The sequence below is a fragment of the Bubalus kerabau genome, chromosome 20 (genome assembly GCF_029407905.1).
Source record: "Bubalus kerabau isolate K-KA32 ecotype Philippines breed swamp buffalo chromosome 20, PCC_UOA_SB_1v2, whole genome shotgun sequence".
NCBI lineage: Eukaryota > Metazoa > Chordata > Mammalia > Artiodactyla > Bovidae > Bubalus > Bubalus kerabau.
The window spans coordinates 24,872,509-24,890,000 of NC_073643.1; the positions used below are offsets into that span (position 1 = coordinate 24,872,509).

General features: G+C 39.5%; 2 protein-coding genes across 3 annotated transcripts in view; one reads left to right on the forward strand and one right to left on the reverse strand.

The window, feature by feature from the left end:
• Positions 1-17,492, reverse strand: part of TRNT1 (tRNA nucleotidyl transferase 1) — a 95,949-nt gene that overhangs the window by 44,466 nt on the left and 33,991 nt on the right. The gene's annotated exons all lie outside the window — the stretch shown is intronic.
• The window catches only part of IL5RA (interleukin 5 receptor subunit alpha), a 63,700-nt gene that overhangs the window by 21,190 nt on the left and 25,018 nt on the right, over positions 1-17,492 (forward strand). The window contains exons 4-8 of the mRNA XM_055558590.1: positions 8,758-8,842; positions 10,548-10,693; positions 11,663-11,801; positions 15,674-15,827; positions 15,902-16,089. Coding sequence (XP_055414565.1) covers positions 8,758-8,842; positions 10,548-10,693; positions 11,663-11,801; positions 15,674-15,827; positions 15,902-16,089 — 712 coding nt within the window. The remainder of the gene's footprint in view (positions 1-8,757; positions 8,843-10,547; positions 10,694-11,662; positions 11,802-15,673; positions 15,828-15,901; positions 16,090-17,492) is intronic.

Genomic DNA, 17,492 nt, shown 5'->3' on the forward strand with positions numbered 1-17,492 from the left:
TTAATTTTTGTATATGCTGTGAGCTATAAGGGTTGAATATAATTCTTTTGCATATGTTTCTGCATTATTTATTGAACAGTGATTTTTTTTTTCCTCCACTGAATTATCTTGACTCCTGTGTCAAAAAATCAGTTGACCATAAATGTGAGAGTTTATTTCTGGACTCTCAATTCTATTCCATTTATCTCTATTTCTCTAATATTAAAAAAAAAAAAAAACACTACTCCTGCATTTGTGTAGAGTAAACATTTGCATAAACAGAAGCATAAGAAGAAATTAAAGGACCTCCCTGGTGGTCCAGTGGCTAAGACTCCAAGCTCCCAATGCAGGAGGCCTGTGTTTGATCCCTGGTCAAAGAACTAGATGCTACATGTCAAAACTAAGAACTTGTATATCCCAAGTAAAGATCCCGCTGGCTTCAACTAAAAGATTCTGCATGCCACAACTAAAGATTGAAGATTCCAAGTGCCACAGCAAAGATCCAGCACAGCCAAATAAATACACCAACAACAAATACTTTAGAAAAAGAAATGTAAAGGAAAGATCAATCCCACTGTGGTAGAACAAGCTACTGGTTCCAATTCTCACTCCTCTCCTGGGGGGAGTGACTCAGGGCTTGGCCACGCAATGTGTCCTGACTCTTGGGATGTCAGTGACCGTGACACAAGCGGACACTTCAAATGCTCATGTCCAGTTCATCTTACTTTCTTGCACTTTCGGGATCACATGAAAAGAATATACCTTGTGTGTCCACTGGTTTCAAGTGAACAACAGATGCTTAGAATAAACCTGAACCCACTCCATGATCTGGAATCCAGCCAAATTTAGCCAGACCCTGGACAAAACTCCGAAGCTTGGGCAAGAAATAAATGCTTATCACTGTTTCCCACTATGGTGTTTGTGGTTGGTTGCTCTATAGCAATAGCTAACTAAAACACCTACCACTTAGAGATAACCATGCCTATCATTTTGGTCTTTTATAGAATATGAGATTATGAAAAAAAAAGTATGTATACATACATACACACATATATATGTGTGTATATATATTTGCACTCCTGTTGTTTTTATTTAGCATTTTTCCATAGTACTCTGTGTTTAACAGTTCTTGATAAACACTCCTTTTATTATCAACCTATTTCAATCTTGAAAAAATTATATATTTCTCTTAACCATTTCCACACTACTTTTACTATTTTAAGTCAAAGTACAATGCATTGTGTTTACTTCCCCTCTCTCAGATAAATCTTGGTTTATATTTCACATTTTCCACAGAATGGATTCCTACAGGTAAAATCTTTAGCAAGTGCCTTTAAGAAGGGTTCAAGGAAGAACCACATAATCCTAATTTCCATGGCATTACTATTCACATTTTCAACTATACTCTGGCTAAACCTGGATTATTTTGCTGCTTAAGAAATGCAGGTCAAGAAGGAAGGGACATATGCACATCTATGGCTGATTCATATTGTTGTGTGGCAGAAACCAACACAACATTGTAAAGCAAGTATCCTCCAGTTAAAACTAAACAGCAAAAAAAAAAAAAAAAAAAAAAAAAATTCAGGCCAATTTTTGTTTCACTTTTTGAAAAACCATTTATGTGAATTCTTCCAACATGTTCCATTATACTATCTTTGGACTTCGGCAGTTTATTCTAAAGAAGACTGTTCTTGCCACAAAAAATAAACTACGCAAAGCTGTGCCTCTTACTTTCCTTGGATTTATTTGGAAATAGGGCATGGGAACAAAATGCAAGCTTATTTCTTTGGGTTTTTAATATTGGCATGGCTGATAAAGTGTCATATACCTGGAAAGACGGTATCCAGGGTAAAAGCCAGATCTGATTTTCTCTGTGTCTGTAACAGCTTTTGGCATGTTGCATAGATGGATTTAATAAATATTTCTTGAATAAATGCATGTAAGAAACATAGAAAATGTCAAAACAGCCTTTCTGGTCAGCAATTATTGCCCTCACAATGATTGGTAACTAGTTTTCAGGTTTTGAGGATGACAAATACGCTGCAACCAAAATTAGATGCAGGACTCTAAAAAGTAGGTCAGACAGCTGATACTGTATCTAAACTTCTCTGGGTCCATCTTAGCAAATAAATGGATCTCTCTCAGTTCCCAGTTCAACTTTTCCTTTCCCCAAGGAAAATCACGTTTATTCAGATCATCTAATAACAACTGATCCGGTTCTTCTTTGGCAACTGCTAAAATGATTACTTTGGGAGCCCCAGTGGCTATCCTTGCAGAAGACATTCACTGACTTGCAGGAAGTCTCACTGGGGTGCCTGTCATTTTTCGTCTTGTAAACTGAACCCCTCATCGCACCTGGCCATTGCCTCTCTCGCATCAGTTCTGTGGGGACCTGGGCCCCTCTGTTCCCACTTCTCAGGGGCTACTTGTTGCTCACCCCCATGGGCTAAGCCTGGAGATACCCTTTCAAAGAGAAAGACTTCCACCTGCCTCAGGCACTTAATAACGTTAAGTGACATTTTCATCTATTCAAACCCTGGGAAACATATTTTTAAAAGTCGGGTTTGCAAGTCACTCACCTGGAAATTCCCTAGACAGAAATGGAACAAAGGACAGGAGAACCCAGCTAAGTTTACTTAAATTGAAGGTACTGAGGGGAGGCCAGCTAGGTGCTGCACGGGGAACCGGGAGATCAGAGACAGCAGGTCTTGGGTGTGCACAGAAAAACACAGCCACTGTCCCCATGTGCAGATCCAGACTCGCCAAGGCCAGCAACTCGTGACACCAGAAACCGTCTCCCTCCTCTGCCCCGCCCCCAGCACACACCCATCTATCTGAGGGTGCAGGACCTGCTAACACAGCAGAGAAGGGTTAAGGAACCTCTGAAAACTGAAAATTGCTGCTCAGCTTGTAGGGAGTGGTAGATTCCCCATTTTTCTGTAAAAATCATTGTGTCTGGTACTGTATGACAGTGGCACAAAAAATCCTCCAGCTGAACAAAGCACATGAAGAAAACAGAAATTCTGGAAAGTGCCCAGGAAAAATGTATTACCTTGCCACCCAGGAGCCAGTGTTCACTGAAATTCCTGAACAGAGCAAAGCATCTAGAAAGACAGTGAAAATGCAGATGAGACAGTTATCAGATAGTGGCTATCAGGAACAGAGAGGGCCTTCACTCAACAGCAGTTTAGTCCTCAGGAGTTTCATTATAGGATTAAGGCTCATCCAGAACTACCTGCTCACAGATGCTCCTTGATATTTGCTTAGAGGAGCCCTGCTGCCCTCCCATCGTCAAGGGAACTGGCTGTGAGTTTGTAACCATTATAGCTGCGATGATGAAACAGTGAAGAAGATCTGCCTCTAAGTCAAAAGTATACAGAGATAAGGTTCATTTTCAGTGCCCTGCAGCAGCTTCTGATGGCAAGGCCACTGCACTTCTCCGTAAGTGGGGATCCAGAACTGATTCATCTCAGAGTGAGCAGATGCCTCTTTTTTCTCTCTAATACCATCCTGGGCTCCACCTCCTAATAATTTCATTACATGGCAGGGGTAGGGGCAGGTGGGGAATAGAAAAAGTGAGAGAATGACTTGTAAATATATGGCAAACTTTTACATGAAGAAATGGGGAAAACAAAACCCCTTAGAACTCTATTATTAGCAGGAATGGAACTAATAACGTTACCATAGACATGTTATCAGGCCAGTCATGTCCACTCTGGGTGTAATATTCTATTCCTTTGTGTTGGGCTAAGTAACTGAGGTGTGTAGTCTGTGTGAAGGTGAGTCACACTGGAATAAAAGCTATGTGTTTTGCTGATTCTTGTTTAAGACGCTTGTTACCCGCTGTTGCAGATACTTCCGAGATTAAAATGAGAACACAGACTCTGCTAAGTTTTCTGGGGAAATATATGAGTTTAAAAAATAGGGTACAGGATAAAATAACTTGATGAGGAAGTTTGAATTAATAAGAAAGTTACAAATGCAGAAACAAAAAGAGGAGATGGCTGCCCTGGCTCTAACTGAAGGCATTCTGCTTTCTGTTTCTTTTGAGGGTTCTGGGATTTTGAAAAAAAATTGTTGGATTGTATATAAAATCTCCAAAAACTTGCTGAAATATCTCACTTGGTTTCAGGTTCACTATTTTATTAAATATTCACCCCAATCAGTGTAAACATGTTTCCTTATATACAGAAAAAATGGATGGAATGAAAACAAAGAGAGAAAGGAAGACATGGAAAAAAATCAGATTCTCTTTAATACTCTATGAGCCTACAACTCACTAACACATGAAAAGTGACTTTTTATAGCCATATTGATTAATGTATTTGATACCCAATTTAATGAATCATCAGGTTGAAAATTAAATTACCCAGTACAATTTCTAATATTTCTCGTGAAAGGGTATGCCTTCTTTCATAGTTACTGAAAAATATGTTAATATATGTAGCTATTTGTTAACTGTTTGCATTTCAAACATAATAAAGTTTGGCAAATCAAATCACCTCATTTGTTTCCATTACTTGAAATGCTGCTTGGGGAAATTTTTAGGCAAGGTACCAAGAGTATCACATCTCCCCCTAGACAGCCCAGGTTTGCTTCGTGCTCCCTGCCTGCCGTGCTCTAATCTAACTTGTCCCTCTGCTAGGTTTTTCCCTGCAGAGCTCGACTTGTTAAGGGCTGTGCATTAATTTGCCTTTACTTTGTGTAGAGCCAGGCATATGCAGCATCTGCCCTGGGCCTGAAGCTGTGCTAGGTGCTGCGGCTGCAGCCACGAGCACTGACAACATGGAGGTGGTCCTGGCTGTCGGCTGCTGAGCATGGATGGTCATCAGAAACGAGAGGATCAACCGAAGGAGACAGGTATGCCCGGGAACAGGGAAGTGTGGGTGTGGGATGACATGGCACCAAGTGCCATTAGCTGGAAGACATTTAACCATTAGGAGATTTGGGCAGCAAACTCTTTCTGCCAGCATTTCCCAAATACTCAGGGTGGCAGCACCATTTCCACCTTGGCTAACAAGGGTTTATGAATGTGGCAACAGTTTGAATCACTGAGTTATATTTATGGACTATTTCAGAAAATTAATCAGAAGTCCTGTAGTAAGGCAGAAAAAAAGGTTGCATGCCTTATACATGCTCCTAATGACTCATATTTTTAGGACTATGCACAATTTTTCACTTGGGGTAATGCAACATACCTAGCTAAACATGTCATTTGCATTTTACACCTTGGTTTATTTATTTATTCTTCATCCCCCAAGAGATATGTTTTATTGCTGATTACACTGTACAGGAAAAAAAAAGGAAGTAAAAAGTAAACTCTACTTTTGAGGGTTTAACGGACCATGAATCCTCTCAGTTGCTTTTCAATTTCTGTGCACTGAAGTTGAGTTTTAATTAGTTGTCACCACAGCTGACTCAAAAAGTTTCTTTAAAAAGGGTAAATACAACTTTGGTTATAAAACAAACGACCTGGGCAGCAAAATAATCTGGAAAGAGAGTGGGGAAAACGTTAAGTCTGAACTTCAGTAGAACTCGACCAATTCTCAGGAACACCGGGGAAATTCATCTTCAATGGTCAGGACTTTACCCCGCTTTCTAGAAACATCTGTGCTGTGAGCGATGATGCTCCTGTTTACTCCCAAATTTCAAAGAATATAACACCTACCAGATGCCTGATTCTCAGAGAGCACTCGAGGAATTTTAGATCAACCCAATGAAATATGACAAGAACAGGTAGCCATGGTCTTTCTAAGAGACTGGGCATGCATTTCTGATAATGGTATTAATAGGTAGGCAACCCATGCTTGCTTCATTCTGAATTGGAATCTACTTTAAACATTTAATGGTTTTCTGCCGGATTTTAATTAGTATCCATGAGAAGAATGGATAACAAGTTATTTCTATAAATTTTAATGTAGTGAAACAACCTACTGTACAACAAAATATTACCCAGCTGACATCTATGTAACAGTATATCACTGGATTAAAGAGATGACCCCAAAAGATTCAAGTTCGTTTTCCAGAAGGAGTGACTGCTCTGTCACAGACCAGAAATATTAAGAAGACATGAGCAAAGGCTGAAGGTGCTTTCAGGGATTGAGCAGAGCAAACAGAATTATAGAAAAATACAGGGTCACCTGCTGAACCTTCAGTAATACCCAGGCTTCTATTGAATTTATCTGGCTCACAAAAAAATGGTTATTCTTGGTAGTATTTGGACTCCTAGTTGAGTATTCTGTGTTGCCTATAGGACAACTTCTTTTATTCAAAGTTATCATCCTTTTAAACACAGAATATCTCAGTAAAATGTGAAAAAAATGTGCATGGCAGTTTTATGGCTGATAAATTGATCATCACAAATTTTTGGTCAAATTTGAGAAACAATTCTGTTTTCATCAGCTATAAAATCAGAACACATAAAAAATTCTACGGCAGACTGCTTGGTTATGTGAAATATTCAATTATCTCCACATTGAGGCATGTGATAGTTTATTACTTCAAAATTTAATTGCAATTTATTATTTTTACAAGTACTGTTTATAACATACTACTTACTTTGCCAGTCAGTAAAACTCACTTGGGGAAAATCAATTTTGCATTTTTTTCTGACTGAGAATTCCTCCTAGTAATAATGATTAGTGAAAACTCAGAACACGTGTGATATTATTTCCAGAAATACTGAAATTTTAAAGACATTGCCTTCTAAACTTGAAGAGGAAGCTATGAGGATTTTTTTTCACTTTTTTCTTTTTTTTGGCCGTACTGCATAGCACATGAGATCTCAATTCCCAACCAGGGATCAAGCCCATGCCTGCCCCTGCAGTGGAAGCACCGTGTCTTAACCATTGTACCACAAGGGAAGTCGCTAAGGAGTTCTTATCTTGGCTTCTAAGACTTAGTAAATCACCAAGGCGTGCCTTTAAATCCTTAACATTCTCACTTACTGAAACCTTTAAAAACTTTAGAACAGCTGCTTTTATCGTTACTGTTGTTTTAAAAAATCTTTTTCTACATGCTGTAAAATCAGAGAAAGAAACAGGACGATTCTTATCACAAGGGGCATAACTCTAGATGCAAGGAGGAATGTTGTATGACATCCCTTATATGCGGAATCTAAAAAGAAATGACACAAATGAACTTACAAAATAAAAAGCGACTCACAGACTTAACAGAACCAACTTATGGTTATGGGAGGATGGTGGGAAGGGTGGGGAAAGAGACAGGTAGGGAGTCTGGGATGGACAGTACACACTGCTGTATCCAAAATGGAAAACCAACAAGGACCTGCAGAGAGCACTCTGCTCAACGTTGTGTGGTAGCCTGGATAGGAGGGGGTTGGGGAGAGAAGGGCACATGGACATGTGTGGCTGAGTCCCTTCTCTGTGCACCGGGAGCTATCACAACATGCTAACCAGCTGTATCTCAATACAGAATAAAACGTTTTTAAAAAGTGGCATAACTCTGATTAGCAATACTTGAGTTTATCTGAAAAAGAAATTAATTGATTTGTATGCTGTTTCTATCTTCCTGCTGTGACATTTTACTAATTTCATTAGTAAGTAGTAAAAGTGAAGAAAGTGTGGTTTTTGGTTCTTCCTGAATGTATCCATTTAGCCAACGCCTATCCTCTGTGGTTCTACCAGAATTATGTTTGAAAAATATCACATCACTTAAATAAAAGTTTAAATTAAAAATTGTGTCACTTAAGTAAGTGTAGAACATAGGTTTTAGAATTGGAGGAAGATCTGAGACTGGGTCTGTTTTTTAACTATCTTTTCACCATTGTAAATTGGATAACTACACACCCTCATCATCTGGTGGCAGGGAGGACAAAACTTAGCAGGCAGAATGTTATTTTTGTTAAGTTCATATGAAAAATGCCTTCCGAAATTTTCAAAGGAAACATTCAAGATTTCTAATCTACAATTCTCAACAAGAGATCTTTTCTTTCACATGTTAAAAAAATGTTCCTGAAACAATATAACTACTTTTTTCAGACAGCCACACTTGAGTTATCCTAATATTTCTACTCTAGATTCATTGTCTGCTTATTTTTATTTAAAATAAACAAATAACAGTTTTATTTTCTTCAGGCCTATAACTATGTTTTCATTCCCTTTAATGGCCTATTTCTTTCTGGGTTCATCAAAATACTCCGCCTCTCTGAAGTCTGAAGTACTAAACACTTATTCCAGGTTTGTGATACAAAGTGTCTTTTATCCATGTAAACATTTTAGATTTAAATTCTTTGTCATGCTGGACATGTCATGCTCATATGTAAATTCTTATTAGTGAAACTGGTAATGATATTTATATTCAATTTGATTAACTCTGTCTTCTACTGTTCAAACATCTGCTGTCATCTCTCATGGAATATCAACCTTCTTCTATTTTGTTGCCTCTCTTCTGGCTTCGCAGGGCTCCATGTGCCACCATGGATGCCTTTCCTCACTTGTGTGTGTGTAAGGACTCTAGTATATCCTTTAGGACTCAATTCAGAAGTCTCTTTGCTTCTTATACACATCTTTACTAGGGCAGTTTTGAAGCTGGAGTTACAATGATTGATTTACACTTCATTCTGTCTCTCAGATTATGGATCCATGTTGGCAAGACAAAATCCAAGATTTGTTCATATTTGTATTTCTAACACATAAAGTTCATAAATGTCTGTTAAATGGCCAAATGACTATACTTTTCTTTAGAAAGGAGCTATCAGCTTTTCTTAGAAATGGCAACAGGTGGCCATTTGGATTTTTCTCTTTCTGTTTTCCGTAGGTTGTGATCATCATGGCACCTGAATTACTGATTCTTTTGGGAGCGGCAGTAATACTGCAAGCAGACTTACTTCCTGATAAAAAATGTAAGCACCACCTATTAAATTCAATAATTTTTTTAAAAAATAAGTACATTGCAAAAAAGGATAGTATTACTTTCTCCTAAATAAGACTCAGTTAGGAAATCATGATTTTTTTAAAAAGGGATGGAACATTTATTCTTATCAGAATATCAGTTCTTTAAACATACTATATTTTAAGAAAGCAAAGTTGGCTGAAGCGGATATTTTATGTTGCAGTGGGAAATTGTATTCCAAATGTGGGCAGACGGGCACTCAAAATAAAGCTGCAGCCGGTGGCCGTATTTGGACACCTTCCCAGACAAGCATATAGTTCAAGTCCTCTCAAAGTTCTCAGAACCAAAGAATAAGAAGCTTCCACTATGTTTGCTTCAGAAACATCAGTGGGTTTAAGGAAAAAAAAAAAAAAAAAAACAACCCATCACATGAGTCCCCCACTAGCACTAAGAGAACCTGCTACAATAATGACTCTGTTCTCGTATCTCCACTGTCCAATGATACTTGACTATTGAGCACTGGATATATGGCTCACGTAACTAAGACAGTGAACTCTGATTTTATTTAAAAGCCACATGTGGCCAGTGGCTACCATAATGGTCGGTGAAGTACAGACGGAGCCCCAGAAGTCTGTATGCGGCAGGTATGGAGGCAGAGTCACGGAAAGCTATTAAATATTAAATGTCAGTGGAAATGTGCTGACGAGTAAATTCATCAAAGGTTTCATAATTGTACAATACTATAAGTGAAAGAAGTGAACTCACTCAGTCACGTCTGACTTTTTGCAACCCATGGACTGTAGCTGACCAGGTTCCTCCGTCCATGGGATTTTCCACACAAGAATACAGGAGCGGGTTGCCATTTCCTTCTCCAGGGGATCTTCCTTACCCAGGGATTGAACCTGGGTCTTCTGCACTGCAGGCAGACTTTTTACCATTTGAGCCACCAGGGAAGCCCAACTTTAGCAAAAATTTTAAAAGTTGTATAAATGTATGCTCAAGAAAAAAAGACAATAAATGTATTACATGTCAATGCCACTCAGTGATAAAACTGTGGCTGTATTTTCTTTTTTTTTTTTTGATCATCTGTGCTTCCCAAGATTTCTAAGAACAGGCATTGATTTTGTAATTTAAATGAAAGCTTTGATTTTGAAGACTCTGTTAGAGAGTGGTTCATGAGGGCGGAAAAAACATTTTCTTTTTATAAATGCTGAGTGAGTAATTTTGCTTACAAGTTTTTTGACCTTGAATCATAGTAAGAAACAAATCTTTACATCCTGAACCAGTATACAAATATGTGACTATATTTATGGAACAAATAAGAAGTTCATGAAATAGGACTTCTTATGTTTGATGCACCTGATATTTTCTATTCAATTTTATTCCATGTCATTAAACACATTGCTACCCACAAACTAACATACTATTTTAGTCCATTAATAGATAATGACACTTTGAAAATTATTATACTGAATAATAATATAGTAAAATATTCATATTTCAATAAAACACCTGTAGGTGTTATAGGTAAATACCAGGGCAAAGTAAAAAAGATAATGAGCTAAATAGTTCTAAAGAACCTTTTCCTAAGATGATTTCAGTGCTATACAGTCTGATAGCATAATAAAATACTATACTACACAGTAAAACATTTAATGATTTAAAAATGTTTCATATAATTAAACATTGCATGGCTTTTTTCTTTTGATCAACAGTTTTACTTCTACCACCAGTCAATTTCACCATTAAAGCTATCAATTTAGCTCAAGTTCTTTTACGTTGGGAACCAAATCCTGATCAAGAACAAAGCAATGTCCAGCTAGGATATCATGTGAAAATAAATGCTCCACAAGAAGAAGATGTAAGTGTTTATTCTGATGGCAATGCTTACCTAGACTGAATTTTCCTTATTAAAGGAAATTTTATCTAAAAAGAGAGAAAACCACTACAGAGCTTTCTGTTAATATTCCTAGGAGGGCAATGTCTCTATTGAAACGGCTGAGAACTAGTGCCATACCCGCACTAAAACAGTGGCTCGGAACATTTTAAACTGTGGGACCAATTCTTCCACTTAACGATAAAGTTTAGTAACTTCTGAGCTACAATGGTTTAGATATTGATTTTATGTTGCCTCTAAAATATTCAAAAGAACAGAAGAGAATAACCAAGCAAAAGAGGAGAGGGGCCATTGTACCTAACGGAAAAGGTCAAATTCAAATCCCAGTTCAGCCACTTCCTGCCTTTACTACTTCCATCAGTCACGTAAGATCCCAGAGCCCCAGGTTCACTGCAGGGATATAGTAAAGCACCAGGTACCGAGCGGATGTGCCATAAATCAAACTAAGGGAGAAGCAGTACTATGTTAGTCAATATGGAATTCTAGAGAATTCTCCATCAAAAATTTACCTCTGGGGAGGAGATTGGAGCCAGAGATGGTGGCCAAAGGAAACTGGAGTCTGAACTGTAGCATTTTGTTTGTTTTTATAAGAAGCAGTTAATTCAGGTATCCTTGAATAATTATTTTCTATATTTCATTATGTATTTTTAAAACATGTACCAATCTAAACTAGACAATTTGTTTATTCATTTTAAAAACCTCTTTGTTTTCGGTAAAAAGCTGCATCTATTTGACGTGTACAACTTGATTGATGAGTTTAGGGATAAGAACATAACCTTGAAACACTGGGTTTGATTTTTTTCTAGCAGAATGATTGCATTGCATTGTGTTTACATGCCATTTAAAAAGTGGAAGAAAACTCCTATTTGATTAAATAGTTCTCTGAAGGTCATTTCCCCTTTACATATCATGACTTGTGGGTTTTATTTTTAGTACGAAACCAGGAACACTGAGAGAAGCCTCGTAACCATCCTTCACAAAGGCTTTTCAGCAAGTGTGCAGACAGTGCCCTGGAATGACCACTCCCTACAAGCCAGCAGCTGGGTTTCTGCAGAACTTGAAGCCCCAACAGGTAAGGCAGGTCTCTGAGGGCCTGGTTTTCAATTCCAGATCTTTGTAAACATGGGGAAGTCAGGAGAGGAACACGCCTCGCTTTTCTCTGTAAGTTAGTCACTCATCCCTACAGTGTTCTTTTACCTCATCCACGTCCTCTCGGAGACCGAGATCACTGGTTAGTGTGTGTGACCCAGTCAATCCCATCCAGCAGCTCCCTGCAAACATTGAGAATTCTTCTTCCTCCACGGCTCAGGAGACAGGGAGTCGTAAACAAAAGCTGAGCTCTCTCATAACTGGATTCTAGGACATCTTTCCACTTGCTCCCCACATGAATCCTCTGCTCTTCTCAGATGACTTCCAACCATGACCCCTCCACACCAGCACAGTCCTGCCTCTGAGCCCTCACTGCCCTGAGCTTACCTCTTCGGCCTGCTTTTCTGAATTCTTCCTATACTTCAAAGCCCAAATCAAGTCGTATCTGCTCTGGGAAGCCCCTTTTTTTTCCATCTGATGCGCAGAAGGTTGCTGTTCCTTTCAGAACTCATTCAGGGATGCTGTGCTACTCATGTGGCACAACATACAACATTACATTCTTTATCTTTAACAGTAAATAGATGTTAACCCTGCCATCCTGGTCTGTATTGCCCTGTGCGCAGGGCGGAGTCTCCTGCTTTCCTGCACAAGCATACAAACAGCATGTGCTTCAGGCTTCAGACATACTGCTCCCTGTTACACCGGTGGATGTTTACGATTGTATGACCTCTCAAATGAAATTGAAGAAAACTGTGCTGACGGTTCATAGAAGCCATGAGACTGGATAGCCTGAGTGCCATGAGCAAAGAGATTAACACCTACTATGTCTATATGGTCCTTCTGTGGAAAGCTGGGGTTTCTAATACTTAGAACCAGTGACACTTATGATTCAAACCTTGAAGACAAACAGACACACAGAACAGAGAAAGAAAAAGGGAGAACGGGCCACCAAGTCTTGGGATGTGTGTACGTGTGCATAACAACCATCGCCTGGACCAGTCTGGCTGTGGCCAACAGTCAAACTATCCTCTCATCACATCACTGCATGAAAAGGCCATGCCTCCTGCATCATGTGTGTGACCGAGAGCAGCATCATGAAGATCTTCCCATTCACTCAGTAGAACATGATGTCTGGACTACACAGCGGCCAGTTCACAGTAGGCTTGATGTCACAGGCAGAGACAGAATCTAAGGTAGACAGAAGACCACAAATACAAGTCGTCATCTGCTGTACACTAAAGCACGTTTCCACGTCCCTGCAGTGAGTAACTGGAGTGTGCCTTAACAAGCCTTTCATACTCTTCTGCAACCTCGACTGCTCTCTGAGCACACTGATGTGGGGTGACAATAATGAAAACGTCATTATTTCTGCCGTGAATCAGACTGAATTCACACCACATCATTCCTTGGAAGGAAACTAGGAGAGAAGCAGACCTCAGAAACTCTAAACTATACTTGGCACAGATTATCTGGTCATTTAGTGCCTGGAGAAAGTATACACATACACACACACACACACACATGTATACACACACATATATATATATGAAAATATGTGTATACATGTGTGTGTGTGTGTGTGTATATATGCATATGTATACATATATAAGGGCTTCCCAGGTGGCTCAGTGGTAAAGAATCTGCTTGCCAATGCAGGAGCCACAGGAGACTCGGGTTGGATCACTGGGTCTGGAAGATCCCCTCGAGGAAGGCATGGCAACCCACTCCAGTATTCTTGCCTGAAAAATTCCATGGACAGAGGAGAGGTCTGGTGGGCTATAGTCCATGGGGGTCACAAAGAGTCAGACATGATTAAGCAACCAAGCATGCATGCACACGTGTGTGTATATGCACACACATATATATATATACATATTCACATATATACACATGCATATATACCTGCATATACACTGCTGTAGAGCAGAAACACAATATTGTACAGCAAAGTGAATCAGCCACACACACACATATAGCCCCCAAATAAATTCAAAGTGGATTAAAGACCTAAATGTAAAGTCAGACACTAAAAATTTCTTAGACCAGAACACAGGCAGAATACTCTTTGACATAAACTGCAGCAAGGTCTTTTTTGACCCATCTCCCAGAGTAATGAAAATTAAAACAAAAGTAAACAAATGTGATCCAATGAAACCTCAAAACTTTTGCATAGCAAAGGAAACCATAAACAAGTCGAAAAGACAATCCTCAGAATGGGGAAAATATCTGCCCACACAGCAACTGACAGGGATTAATCTCCAAAATATACAAACAGCTCAAGAGGCTCAATATCAAAAAGACAACCCAATCAAAAAATGAGCAGAAGACATAAATAGAAATTTCTCCAAAGACCTACAAGATGGCCAACAAACATATGAAAAGATGCTCAACATCACTAATTATAAAGAGAAATGCAACTCAAAACTACAACGAGGTATCATCTCACACTGGCCATAACAGTCATCATCAAAAAATATATACATAAATGCTGGAGAGAATGTGGAGAAAAGGGAACCCTCCTACTCTACTGGTGGGAATATAAATTAATACAACCACTATGGAGAACAGTATGGAGGTTCCTCAAAACACTAAAAATAGAATTCCCATATGACCCAGAAATTCTATTCCTGAACATATACTTGGAAAAAAACATATTTCAAAAAGATACATGAAACCCAATGTTCACTGCAGCACTATTTACAATAGCCAGGGCATGGATGCCACCTAAATGTCCATCAATAGAGAAACGGATAAAGATGAGATACATATACACAATGGAATATTACCCAGCCATAAAAGGAGCCAAACTGTGCCATTTGCAGTGATGTGGATGGACCTACTGTCAAAGAGAGTGAAGTCAGAAAGAGAAAAACAAGTATCATATATTAAGAAGGAAATGGCAATTCACTTCAGTATTCTTGCCTGGAGAATTCCATGGAAAAGGATCGTGGAGGGCTAACATCCATGGGGTCGCAAAGAGTTGGATACAACTGAGGGACTAAGCACCGCACATGTGGAATCTACAAAGATGGTACAGATGAACTTATCTGCAAAGCAGAATAGAGACACAAATATTGAGAACAAACCTACCAAAGGGGAAGAGGGAGTAGGGTGGATTGGGAGACTGGGATTGACATATATACACCACTATGTATAAAACAGACAACTAACGAGAATGGATTCTATAGCCCAGGGAGCTCTACTCAATGCTCTATGGTGACCTAAAGTAGACTTTAACACACTAGTCTGTGTACTGGGTCTCTGAAGAGGCAGTGTTCTTTTGCAATGTTGCCAAAACTACTTTCCTTTTGAGCGGCAACCTCTGTCACTCATGAAGCATTTGGATACTACCTAATGAATCACTTCGTTCTCTGATGCAAAGTGGCGTTGGAGACCTTCCTCAATTAGCTCTCTCAGTCATAACTAGTTATTGACAGTGGAGCATCAGAACCCTGAGGCTGCTGTATACCAAGCTCAGAATGACAATCTATCACACTGCTCTTGAATTCTAATATCTATCACATATAAACCCTCCCTGCAAAGAAGCTGCAAAACTTTTGAAGTTAGAAAGTAGGGCTTAGTCATTTTAGTTCATCCCCCAGAAAGCTGACCTTTTGCGAATAGGTTTCTATAACTGTGTGGTGACAATTACTTTTTGATGTCCCCAATCCCTATGGGTTTAAAAGAAACTATCAAAAACTGTAGTGGCAATGCTTTGTTCTTTAAAAAAAATTTTTTTTGTTGGAATAGAATTAACTTACAGTGTTGTGTTACTTTCCACTGTACAGCAAAATGTGAAACAATTCATGTATATGTTTATCTGCTATTTTTTTTTTCTAATTTTTGACCACCTAGGGTCTCCTGGAACTGAGATTGTGAATTTAACTTGCACCACAAACACGAAAGCAGATAATTACACACTCTTACGACCATACCAAGTTTCTCTTCACTGCACCTGGCTTGTTGGCAAGGATGCCCCTGACGATACACAGTACTTCCTCTACTACAGGTTAGTACCGATTTTCACTTATGCGAATGGGTTGTTTCCTCCAGCCTTAAAAACTTATGAGTGTTCCAATATAGGTATCGCTCTTGGATTGAAGAATGTCAGGAATACAGCAAAGATGTCCTGCAGAGAAATGTTGCCTGCTGGTTTCCCAGGACTTACATCAATAGCAAAGGGCGAGACTACCTTGCAGTGTATGTTAACGGCTCCAGCAAGGAAGCTGCGATCAAGCCTTTCGATCAGCTCTTTGCCCTTCATGCCATTGGTAAGACAGGCTTGACACAAAACCAGAATAATTGAATTGCAGAATCTCAGCACTGGGAGGGTTTATAAATATCACCTAGTTTGGCTACTCATCTAATACTGAACGACCACATGGCTCCTGCTTAAAAACCACAGGGTCAAGGTTTCTCAGCCTCAGCGCTACTCATATTATCCAGCCAAAGAAGTCTCTGGGGCTGTCTGTGCTTTACAAGGTGTTCAGGAGCAGCCCTGGTCTCCAACTGCTAGACGCCAATAGTACTCCAACCCATTCTCAAGTTGTGACAATAAGAATGTCCCCAGACTTTTTTTTAACCTCAATACCTAATGATTTTTATTTTTTAAATTTTAGTTTTATTGAGGTAAGAGAGGTAAGAGGTAACATGAGATGTATCCTCCAAATCTTTGGTGCACAATACAGTATTGATGACTATAGGGACAATGTTGAAGAGCAGATCTCTAAAACTTAGTCTTCTCTTTTTTTTAACTTTTGATTTTATCCTCGAGTATAGCCAATTAACAATGCTGTGATAATTTCACGGCACGGCAGTGACTCAGCCATACATATACCTGTATCTGTTTCCCAAACTCCTCTCCCACGCAGGCTGCCACATAACACTGAGCAGAGTTCTGTGTGCTATACAGTAGGTCCTTGTTGGTCCTAGTAATTCTCCAGACATTTCAAAATGTCCCCTAGGGGATAAAATCTCCCCTAGTTGAGAACCCAGGGAAAGTGAGCTCCCTGCTGAAAGAAGCCCAGATCGCCACTCAGCAGCTCTGGCTGGGCTTGTGAAATGTCTGTTCACGGATCCTGCGAGGGGTTGGCATCACCCCCAAACAAGTCTGATTCCTTCCCCACCAGAAGGTCCCTCAGCTACCCAAAGGCAGCCAGGTTTCTCATCCTGAGCTCTCTCTGCCCCCTGCTTCTCGTGCATTCCTCTCACAGTCCTCTGCCCTCTGGACTCTCTCCTCTGGGCGTTCTTGAGTTAGCTGATCTCCCTCACCATGTGATTCTCTGACTGAAGCATATGAGCTAAGCTTTCACTTGTTCAGTCTGCAAAACTGAAGACCTTCTCCCTCATCCTAAATACTTGTATAAATGAAACTCATTGGGAGCCCTTCACAGAGCATTTCTGGTGCTTCATGTTCAAGGTTTCCGTGATGGCATGGCTATTAGTGTGGCCTGTGGGGCCAGGCTGCCTGGCCCTGGATCCTGGCTTCTCCACTCACTCGCTGAGCGACCTTAGACAAGCTGGCCACTTCTCTGTGCCTCAGGCTTTTCACCTGAAATATGGGGAGAAATCAATTCTTCCTACAAGGTCTTTGTGACAATTAAGTACGTTAATAATTATAAAGTGCTTAGAATGGTGCCTGGCCTAAGTATCCAATAAATATGCAAAATGTTAT